Source organism: Trichosurus vulpecula, chromosome 4, assembly GCF_011100635.1.
Source record: "Trichosurus vulpecula isolate mTriVul1 chromosome 4, mTriVul1.pri, whole genome shotgun sequence".
In the NCBI taxonomy this organism is placed as follows: Eukaryota; Metazoa; Chordata; class Mammalia; order Diprotodontia; family Phalangeridae; genus Trichosurus; species Trichosurus vulpecula.
The window spans coordinates 293,391,302-293,403,433 of record NC_050576.1 but is presented as its reverse complement, the minus strand read 5'-3'; the positions used below and the strand labels follow the sequence as shown (position 1 = coordinate 293,403,433).

The following is a 12,132-nucleotide window of genomic DNA, read 5'->3' as shown; positions in this document are numbered from 1 at the left end:
TGCTAGGTCTGCAGTAGCAGCACAAAAGCCGTTGAATGTGACCAGTAAGGGGATTTCTTCCCTTTTTTCCCCTCACCCTATATTATCAGTGCCATTCATTGTATGCATTGCTGCCATTCTCTCTGGTGCATTCGAGGCTTATACCATTGCAGACATAAGTGCTTTGGAGTTCGTTGGAGGTAGATAGTATAGAAATGGCAGGTTTAGAAAAGGGAATGGGACAGAGGAAATATTGTAGCCCTTATTATATTGCTTAAGTAAAGAAATGTTGGGAGTAGAAATTATTTACTCCAAAAACCTTAAATTATTTTTAATGGTTAATTTTTGAGGGTTTATCAATCAAGAGGAATTTCTCATATTTTGCCTATATAACAGTCAGCTCCTGATCACCTACCAATGGAAGGAAGGGAAGGAAAGAAGGAAAAAATCATTTATTAAGTGCGTACTATGTGCCAGGCATGGTGCTTAGGGCTTTACAAATATTATCTCATTTGATCCTCACCACAATCCTGGGATGTAAGTATTATTATTATCTTCATTTTACAGTTGTGGAAACTGAGGCAGACAGCTGTTAAGCAACTTGGCCTGGATCATATAGCTGGTAAGGGTTGGAGGCAGGGTTTGAATACAGGTCTTCCTCACTCCAGGTCCAGCTCTCTAACTGCTGTACTACCTAATTGCCTCTGCTGAAGGAATCTATTCCCCAGGATACCCTCTGTGATAGGAACAGTATCTACCAGGGTCCTTACCATGTAGACTAGACCAGTTTGTTTCTTTGTTTTTGTCTTGAAAGGCAAGAAAGTTATATATCCAAGATTTGCTTGGTCTAGGGCAGGGCTGTCCAACCATAGGTTTTTATTGAAACAATAGACAATATATTTTGATATACCATTTTAGTGAGAGATTTGAGGTAACTCAGCTTCGTTTACTAAACCATTTAAGTAAATTTCTTTGCTTGTAGGTAGGCCGCATTTTGGACAGCCCTGGTCTAGGGAATTAAAGCTTGAGGTATTGGTGTGGCTTCCTAGTTACCTAAGGATATAAGAAAGGCACATCAGACTTGCTGAATGTCCTACTGCCTCATCACACCCCGCTACTCAGATGCATCTATGTATGGAGATAGGGGAGACTGCATCCTCCTGAATCAGTGTTTTATTGATCAGTATACTTTCCATGCAATCATTTAGGAAACCTCTTTTTATTAATTGTTAAGTGGTCTGTAATTGTCTCATTTTTTTCTTTCAGTCTCAAAACTGAACTACCAGAAGAGCCTGAATACGACCTGGCCTACAATTCTCTTCCTATTCATCTCTTTATTTTTTTTCAAACCTGCCCAGTTTTTAAGAACTAACCTAAGTTCTTCCTCTTCCATGAAGTCTTCTATTATTCCAACTCTCCATGGAACGGTTATGGTACTAATATGGCATGATTCAGTGCTTAATTATCAACTATATTATATTGTTTGTTATCCTTCCGTATGTGTTTTTCTTGTGTCCTCAAATGAATTTTAAGCTTCTCGAAGGCATAGACTGCATCATACTTATTTTGTATTTTCCCACTCTAGGTGGCAAAGTGCTGAATATATAACAGTCTCTCAATAAGAATTTGTTTTTTGGCTGATTAAATAGAAACTTGGATGATAGCAAATAGATAAAAATGGGAGAGAGAGAGAGAGAGAGAGAGAGAGAGAGAGAGAGAGAGAGAGAGAGAGCACATGAAAAAATGAAAGAAAAATCAGGATTTGAAGGAACAACAAAATTCGAGCTAGAAGATATCTTCTATCTCATCTAGTCTAATCTTTTATTTTTCAGATGAGAAGCTGAATCTCAGATGGGAAAAATGACTTGCCCAAATTCACAGAGTAGAAAGTAATAGAACCATGATCTAGTTCCATCCCCTAAAATTGTAAAGCCTGTTTTCCTGCCATTGGATTATTCTCATTGGTGATTATTTTGAAAGACTAAATAGTAAAAAGGCTGTGTGGAGTGGCTTGTGGATAGGGGGCTAGATTCAAGAAAAGTGGGTTCAATCCCACCTCTGGCAAATAAAGATTATATGACTCTGGGCAAGAAATTGAATCTATATATGCCCTAAGCTTAAGGTAACAGAAACCAAGATAGGACTTAAAGTGTGTGTGTGTGTGTGTGTGTGTGTGTGTGTGTGTGTGTGTGTGTGCGTATTCTGGGTATCTATTTCTTTGGAACTGACAAATGCACATTCTATGATTTCTATTTTGTGTCACCAAATTTTCATGAAACATTATTCTATAATATTGCAAATAGTCTGACTACAAACAAGACATCTGAGTATAATGAGAGAGTATAATGAAAAGGTCCCAGGTTTTCTAGGTGGGGGCAATAAACCAAGTCAAAATTCTCTTAAAAGTATGTGGGTCCTTCATGTCATAGGGGAATCAGTGAAAAAAGGAATACAACTGCAGAGTTTCCAGTCAAGTTTTTTTTAAGAGAAAGGTTTTTGTTTGTTTGTTTTACTTTAGAATGCTTAAGACCTACCACCACGAACTGTTCCTTTAGTCTATTCTAAAGTCCTAGTGCTGTATTCATTGTCAGCAAATCTCCCAAAGGTTGGGCCGGTCTTGTGATTTCCAGCATCTTTGGTTAATCATTTACAATAGTTCTGCTGAAGCAGCAGGAACCCTTCATAATTTGGAGGGCAGTGTGTAGGATTGAACTCTTACAATCTGTACTCATGGTTCACTTATACCATATTGCCTTGTGTGTAAAGCTTCCTAACTGAGACCTTTTCTGTCTTATTTTATTTTGGATCTTCTACAAGGCCCAGACTAGCCTTTTTACATAATGGCCCTTCAGTAAGTTTGTTGCTGTTCAGTCATTTCCGTCATGTCTGACTCTTTGTGAGGTTTTCTTGGCAAAGATACTGGAGTGGTTTGCCATTTCCTTCTCTAGCTCATTTTATAGATGAGAAAACGGAGGCAAACAGGGTTACGTGACTTGCCCAGGGTTATGTAACTAGTAAGTGTCTGGGGCCATGTTTGAACACAGGGAGATGGGTTTTCCTGACTCCAGGCTGACACTCTGTGCACTATGGTGCCACCTAGCTGGTGGCAGATGTAATTAGTTTACAATGTAAACTAATATCTGGCTGTCGGCTCATCCATCCATAACAAATTTTCCAGGACGAAACCATCAATATTTCCTAGTGAAGGACTGTCTCAAGGGCTTGTGATTATATTAACAGCCAACATTCAGCCTTGAGTCAGATACATTTATAAGATAATGACTCTTGCAAAACCAAGATCTAGAACTGGAAATGACCTCAGACATCTCTAATCCAAGGTCCTTATGTTCCAGATGAGGAAACTAAGACCCTGAGAGATGATGTGACATAGCTAGCAAATAGCAGAGCTGGGATTTAAATCCAGGTCCTCTGATTACAAATCCAGTATTCTTTCTACATTGATCTCTAATGTGGTTTTCTTGTTGCACCTTTAAGCATTACTATGCATGACTGAAAGGATAAAATTGAAACTTTTACATTATGGCATAAGCTTGATAAAATAAATGCAACTCTTATCCCTTTTAAAGTTTTAAGTAGTGTTTTATTATGAGTTAAAAGAGTGTATAGAAATATATGTAATATGATTATATTAACTAAAAAAATTATTTTACTTTTTAGTGAAAAAAATCTATTCTCTCTCCTTTCCACCTTCCCTTCATTAGAGTGAAAAAAATGTAAAAACCCTTGTAAAATCCAAACAAAACAAATTCCCTTATTGACCATTTCTGAAAGATATATGTCTCTAGGGACTGAGCCAACATGGCAGAGTAGCAGGGAAAAAGTAGAACCACATTCCCCACTACAGTTCTTCCACAAAGATCTAGCATATGCACTAGATGGACAGAGTAGTGACGGAGAAATCCAAGAAAAATCACAGTGAGTCATTTTTCTAGCCCAGGTCAGCATAGGGAGACAGATAATAATGGGCTGGGACACTGACCATGTCTAGCTAGGATGACATCACAAAGTATATTGTGAAGTAGGAACTTAAAGAGAACCAAGGAAATGTGCCAAGGCAAGAAGAATTCCCATATCCACGTGGATCAGTCCAACTGTGTGCAGGCTGCAGAAACAGATGCCAACTGTAGTTCAGTCACTCACTATCCAGCTTGAGGTCACCAGTCAGGGCAGACTGAGAAGGAGATCTATGCCTTGGGGTGGTATTCTAGGGTGAGGAGTGGTCTTGGGACCTAGACTGGGTACTGAGGAAGGATAAAGTTCAGAAGCAAGTAGCAGCTGTGTAGTTGTAACCCTAGCTGCCGATTAGGGTCTCCATTCCATCCCCCAGCACAGTCTGAAACCTTCATAGGGAATAATCCAGGGCAGAAATCCCAGATCAAAAGGGAACCTAGAGTTCTAAACCTGTAGAACTTTCTAAGTGGCAGCATAAAGTTACTGGAACTACAAGAGGCAAGCTCAAAGATGAGTTGCTCAGACCCAAACCCAGGTCAGAAACTTGCAGAGCACAGATCAAGAGGGCAATAATCAGACTTTGCCCTGGACCAGATTACTTTGGGAGCACTGAAAATTTTCAGTTCCTCAACCTGAGCTGTTCTCAAGCTCCTGGAGATATACAACACTTAGCACCCCACCCTGCCCTCTAAAAAAAGGTTGTAGAAAAACCAAAGAGGACATAAGCTTATTTCTGACTTTTCCTCCAGAATTACACAGGCTCTGGACCTAACCAAAAGTCCAAAGTCAGGAAATAGGTATTAAGTTTGGTCAGACAAAAAAAGAACTTGATAATACCTAGAGCTGGTGATGGAGACTCTCAAGACACAAACCAGAAGAAGAGAACAACTTTAAAACTTCTACCAACCAAGCTTCAGTGAGAAATGCAGCTTGGACACAAGTTCAACTAAAATTCTTGGAAGAGATGAAGCAAAAGTATAAGTAAATTTAAAATGACTTTAAAAATCAAATGAGAATACTAGATAAAAATAACAGCAATATTTGGACAGAAAATTAATAGCTTAGAAAAACAGGTGCAAAACCTGACCTAAGAAACAAACTCCCTGAAGATAACAACAGAACAAATAGAAACTACTGACTTCAGGAGACATCAAGGAACTTATATAATATGATTCTTCTCCATGTCCATTCAATGTTCTCTGTGCCTTCTGATAGATCTCTTGATATATGTGAATAGAGTTGAAATATGTAGTGTGTCCATTGGTTATCTAACATATTGTTGGATCTGCTTTCCATTCCATTTTTGTTACCCTCTTCCATTTTATAGTTGAGTTTATCTTGTTACCATTCACAATAATTATTGTTAATTGTGTTTTTCACTACATCTTCTCATATATTCCCTTCTATTGAATTCCTGCCCCCTCTTTATGAAGAAGATGGTGGTGAGAGAGGAGTATGTTCAGCATTAGTACTCTAGGTTTGATGCAATCTGCTTCTACTTCTCTACCCTTCTTTTCCTCTCAACCCTCACACAGTCATGGGTTCTTATCCTTTGTTTTCTTTTAAACTTCTCTTCAGCATGAACAGTTTACCTCTGTCCTGACCATGTGTCTCTCTGCTCATAGCCTTTATAACATTTCTCCTGCATGATTCTTCATTAGTAATACATTGTACCCTACTCAAACCCACCATGTGTTTCTCCACCGCCTTTTGGGTGACCCTCAACTTTATTTATAGACTGTGGTATTCCATGACTCAAAGCCATATAGCATTATTGGAAAAAAAATATTTATAGCAAGAAGATGGCCCTTTGATTCAGGTAGATGCTTGGGGTCATTAAGAGTAGTGTACCTCCGAGGCATATACTATAAAGAGGTCATTGATAGAAGAAAGTCTCCATAAATACCATAATATTTATAGCAATACTTTTATGTTAGCAAAGAACTGGAAACAAAGTAGATTTCTTTTTTAATTTAATTTTTTAATTTTTAACAAAGTCAGTTTCTGTTGATTGGGAATAACTAAACAAATTATGTCACATGAGTATGATGGGATATTATTATGCTATAAGAAATAGAAAGATCTACACGAATTGATACAGAGTAAAGTAAGCAGAGCCAAGAAAACAAAATACACAATGTCTACAACAATTTAAATGGAAGGAACAATATCCACAAAATAATTGAAAGTGAATGTTGCAGAATTACAAAAAGAGAGATGAAAATCTAATCCATCCAATCCAATAAACATTTATTAAGTGCCTACCATGTGCCAAGCACTGTGCTAAGCACTATTTATGATACGATAAATAAAGAGATAGTCCTTGCCTCAATGAGCTTATTATCTCAAGGGGGAGATGACATACCAAAGAAAGCAGGAAAGTTGGGGGGGGCAGGGTTGGAGGGAGAGAACACCAAGGGGTTTGTGGCATGGAAGCATCATGTTCCAAGGGGTTGAAACCAGGGAGTGCAGCAGATACAAAGTAAAATGATATAAGAATCCAGGTTCTTTTTCATATAAAGGAAGGCAATGAGAAGAGTTTAGTACTACATTCTCCAGCCCTCTAACCAGAGGAGAAGAAGAGCTGAAGGAGGTGGAGTCAATCAAGACTTGAGTTAGCAACATGACGGTAAGTTTAGAAGTGATGAACTTATCCCAGGAGTAGCATGTTGTTCCATGGTAGAGAAGACACTTCCTCTCCCCTCCTCACCCTGCTCCCCTGCTGCCCACACACACACTCCCCCACTCCTTTGAAGAGGTGGAAGGTTCACACATCTGGAATATTGCTCATATTTTCAGATTTTTTTTAAGTTTCTAATCAGTTTTGCTGATGTTTTGGTCTACTTTCTCTTTTTCTTAAAAAAAAAATACACTTTGTTATATTGGATAGCTCACTAGAAGAGGTATGGAAAGGATGCCAGGAGAAATTTAGGCAATGCTAAAAGAAAATATGTCACCAAAATTTATTTTTTGAAAAAAAGCATAGTGTACAATTTACCAAAATGGAATCTAGCCTACTTTTTCTGTCCTGTTCAATTATGATCCAGTTCATTGTACATAAATATTTGTCCTAGTATATGTTTGACAGAGCACTATAGGTGGCATATTATATATAGTCTGAACAATAGATAGTCTTCATTCATTTGGTTTTCCTGAGTGAATTATTAGGCTGAACTCTTTTGAGTAAGGCACTATGCTCTCCTGAATATTTGGGTTTTTTAAGGAGTTTGTGTAGCATATATTAATTTAAAATGATATATAAGGTTCTGTTGGAGGAAATATGGCAATATAGAAAGAGCACTTAGACTTGGAATTTGGGACCCTCAATCATAAAGGGCCTAGAGATGTGCAAAATGAAAGAAATTAAATGTCAATTGTGGATAATCTACAAAGTGGATAATCAAGTCCTGGAGTAATCTGAAGTTGACTGATTGTGATGTTTAATTTGAATAAAGTGTATTGCGACATTTTAATAACCTGGGCTTGATGTTAAAGGTCAAAGTTCCTTTTAATGCTTCCATATTCCATGAAACTTTCAATCTCATGGGAATCTGATCACCCACTAGCATTGTGTCCAGTTATGATTAGTTATATAGCTGTATTTATCATTTTAGTAAAGTATTTGTTTTCTTAATATTTTCATTTGCATAAAATACAACTTGGTATAGTGTCTAGAACTCTGGGCTTGGAGTTAGGAGACTAGAGTTCGAATCATACCTCATAAAAATACTAGTTTTGTGGTCATGGGTAAGTCATGGCTTCCCAGTGCCTCAGCTTCCTCTTCTGTGAAATGAAGATGATAATATTTATGCTGCCTGCTTCCCGGGTAGCACTTTGCAAATCTTGAAGTGCTATGTAAACATGAATTATTCTGTCTTCTCTTCCTCCATTAGAGTCAATTTTTTTCTGAAGACACAGACTTTGTCCTCTCCTTCCTTCACCAGTCCCTTCTTTGCCTATGGCCTAGGACCGTATGTTGTACATTGTGAGTACACAGTGAACATTGTTACCCAACATGTACAATATACACTAAAATAAAATATACAACAAATGCCTTTCACAGCTACATTATCTTGAGGTTGCAGACTTCTCCTGCGAGGTTTCCATTAGTACTCAAGTAGTCCACAAAAGTCCTATCCCTGTGGCTCGTTGTGGTGTTGAGAAAACCATAAATTCTCAAAATCCATGTCAATGAATTGAGAGCTCTAGCAGGTTATGAAGCTGGTGAGGTTTCAAGGATGATCCTGACCAGACCTGGTACCTGAAGTTCAGGAATAAGCCTATCTGAATTCAGAGAAGCTCATTACTAGAAGGGTTGCCTTCCAGGTGATATTTTTTTTCCCTCAGAGATGCATTAAATAATGTCATTAAAAAAGGGACAATTAAAGCCAAATGTGCCAGAAATACAATCTACATATTTATTTTGTTTTTATATCAGTGATTTCAAGAGACAATTTAATTTAGTACACATCTATGACCCTTCTCAGAGAGCCCACTTTGGCATTCATGGCTCCCCAGTCCAGGTATCTTCTGTATTCGCCAGGTCTCAGCAGGAACTGCCTTCCTCTATAGTTGGGCATCTCATAGAGGACCCAGCAGCCATCCAAGACATTGAGAGAGTATATTTCATTCAGATGGAAGCGATCGTGGACACAAGAGCAGTCATCGGTGAGCTCCATCATTTGACCTTTGTAGTCTTCTCTCTCATACAGCCGCATCCTATGGGAGCCAGTCTGTTGTAAGGGGAAATAGCAAGAGAAGATGAGAAATAAACTGAAAGGTGTTGTCTAGATTCAGGAAGGAGTCACATAATTAGCCTGTGTCTGTCTGCATGAGGCAAGTAAGGGTTTCTAAAACATGCTGTCTTTCTTGCCCTCAGATGTTTTTTTTTCCTTCCACTATGGTGTTATTTTACCTAAAGCTAGCATTAAAGATGGCAGCAGACAAAGTGCAGGGCCTGGAGTCAGGAAAACCTGAGTTCAAATCCGGCTTCAGACACTTGTTAGCTGTGTGACTCTGGGCAAATCATTTAACCCAGTGGATAGAGTGCTAGGGCTGGAGTCAGGAAAGCTCATCTTCTTGAGTCCAAATTTGGCCTCAGACACTTACTAGCTGTGTGACCCTGGGCAAATCACTTAACCCCATTTGTCTCAGTTTCTCATCTATAAAATGAGCTGGAGAAGGAAATGGCAAATCACTCCAGTATCTTTACCAAGGAAACCCCAATTGGAGTCATGAAGAGTCAGACACGACTGAACAACAACCTTAAAGACAAGTCTGATTAGGAAGCACTGACAGTCAGGAGACCTCTGCCTTAAAAAACTCTCCTTGATATAGCAGAAAAAAAATGAAATACAGAGGTGAAATGCTTTTCATTTTGAGATATTGAATGTTGCAAGTACATATGCTGAGTGTATAAAGAGGATTATGTCCCACAGTTCCTTCCTTCAATTCAATTTAATATTTAATAATTCCCTACCATTTGACAGGCAATGCAGTGTAACGGGTAGCATTCAGGCCTGAAAGCCAGGAAGGCCTAGGTTTAACCTCTGTCTCTGACACATAGACCTTGTGATCTTGGGCAAGTCACTTAATTCCTCAGTGTTCTAGGCAACTCTCTTGCGGAGATGGTGCCAACTTATATTAAAAAAGGATGTTCCTCACAGAAGCTCCCTTCATCAAAGAAATCACCAATCCTGTCACTATCCCTTACAAGAGGTCAGTTATATCTCTCATATCCTGGGGTTTTTTTTACATTAAGATTCATGCATTTGGTTTTTTTGCCCAAATGAATTATTTTGATTTTTCTCTGGTCAACTTTACCCTATTTACAATAGCCCATTTTCCAACCTGAATTTTGTTTCTCCAGTCTGTTAATCCCCTCCACATAATTTATTACAATCAGCAAATAGAAAGAGTATAGTTTTGTCCCCATCAAAAATTTAAAAAAAAAATTAAAAGTAACACTAAAGTGAAGACAAAATAAAAATAAATTTTTCCCCATACTGACATGAACCTTAGTAACTACATCTTGGAAATAAACTCCTTACAGATCTAAACTATATTCTCCCATGTCCTTGACAAGCACATCACAGGGGAATGAACAGCTAAAGTCAAGGCATCTTGCATTTCTGCTACTTTATCTGAAACCCTTGTTTTGTTTCTCTATCACAAAAAGAAATTAGATGAGTCTAGCAGAATCTGTTTTTCACCAAACCATGATGAATTGTACCCATGACTCAGGTGCCTTCGATGGTGTTAAACTTAGAAGCCTCTAGAAGGCACCGGAGTCATGGGTGCAATTCATCATGGTTTGGTGAAAAACAGATTCTGCTAGACTCATCTAATTTCTTTTGAGAGCTTCTAATGTTTACTAGCTTTGTGTCTTTGGGCAAGTCACTTAACCTCTCTGAATGTTTATTCATTGGCAAAATGAAGAGGCCTCTGATATTCCTTCCAGCTCTAGGTCTGTGATCCTATAAACATGATGCAAAGCTCATGTTGAATCTTAAAGGCTGTGCCAACAGGTCTTCCCAAATTAGAAAGGCTTCGAGTAGAAGCCTGACAACATATTGCTTCTGTCATGATGGGGTCCAGCCTAGCCAAGGTCAAAAATACCAGATGATTTTTTTTTTGTTTGCAAAATAAGCTGGAGAAGGAAATGGTAAACCATAGTAACTCATGAAACTGTCTACCAAGGCATGGTGGGGCTGTGATATGCAACTGTGGAGGAAGTACCCATACCACTGAGACCATATATCTTTTGAAGCATTTGAAATGATAAGTGTCATATTTATACATTTAGTAAAAAAAGTGTCAATGTTTATTTAGCTATTCACAATTCTCTTTTTCAAACACTAACGAACCTCAAGAAATTCACTTCATCTCAGTTTTCCCATTTATTAAATGAGAAGGGGGCAAATCAATGCTCTTCAAGGTCAACTCTATGTCTATGAGCCTATAATCCCAAATATTCCCCAACTCTGTCCTGACCCTTTTTTTCTAAGTTGGAATAAATAGAAATCATTTTGTAAATATGAACCCAGGGCCACAGATATTAACTCGTCACCCAACATGAAATGAAACTCACATAAGGGATTATCCGGCAGGACTTGATAGAGTCATTGAAGCCCATCCATTCCTGGTAGTCTGGATACTCTCCTCTTCTCAGGTAATACTGGTGCCCAGAGTAATTGGGGAGCTCGTAAATCATCCAGCAGCCACTGTCTACTCGGATGGAGTTGCAGCGGCTGAAGTAGGACTGGAGGTTAGCATGGTCACTGCTACACTCGTAGCAACGGCCCTGGAAACCTCGGTCCTCAAAGAAGATGATCTGCAAATGAACATTAAGGAGACTATTGAGCATTGCCTTGGGAATTATGGTCTTCATGTAAGAACAACAAGAACAGTAACTTGATGGCATCCTTAAGCTTTGCTCACCTTTCCCATGTCTGGCTGGCGGCGATGCAGAGTTCAGTGGAACAGCAGCAGCTGCTTGTATATATAGAGCAAGTCTGTTGCTGTATCGGCAAGAACAACACAAAAGAGGCCCAGTGTGGTGGACAGGGAGGGGATTTTCATGTTTTCTTTTTTTTCCTTCTAGTATGAGGGCAGGGGGTTCATTGTGCAATTCCCTCTTGCTTTCTCTGGTACTTTCGAGTTGTCCTTGCTCTCCCACTGAAAGCTATTGAAGTCAGCAGAGCCATTATGGTGCTGGGCACAATGGGCCAGCTTCTCACCCTATGCAGCCATATAGAAACTCATGTTTTCATGAGTGGACTGACTTCATTTAGAGTTCTGTCCCTATAGAAACTGCTGAGGCTGAGCTATGTCTGCATTGAGGCTGACTCAGGAGCAAAAGCACGTGAATGCGCATATTCCTAAATGACTTGGAGGGCGGACAGGCAGTAGGGAATCCCAACAAGTTAACTCCTGGATTTGGAAAACTGCATTGTGATTCCTATGGTAAAGTTGTGCATTTTGGAGAGTCCAGAAAATGCCACTTGAGAAAATTAGGAAATATGCAACATGAATTATTAAGACTACAAACGAGACTGTATGCAGAGAGCAGAATGAATCATGTAGTGGGAAATTTTGAGTAGGATTGTTGGAACTTTGGAAGATTGAACTTTGGGAAGGCAGCTTGATGTAGTGGATAGGAGACAGGAAGAACTGGGTTCA

The 12,132-nt window shown here is 38.9% G+C and overlaps 1 protein-coding gene across 1 annotated transcript; it reads right to left on the bottom strand.

Annotated features, from left to right (window-relative positions):
- Positions 1-8,411: 8,411 nt before the first annotated feature.
- On the bottom strand, positions 8,412-11,471 carry LOC118847822 (gamma-crystallin D). Its single transcript, XM_036756457.1, has 3 exons — positions 11,392-11,471; positions 11,042-11,284; positions 8,412-8,684 (listed from the first exon to the last, which is right to left on the bottom strand). The coding sequence occupies exons 1-3, from the start codon at positions 11,398-11,400 to the stop codon at positions 8,412-8,414; spliced, it is 525 nt and encodes a 174-aa protein (XP_036612352.1). The 5' UTR covers positions 11,401-11,471.
- Positions 11,472-12,132: the final 661 nt, after the last annotated feature.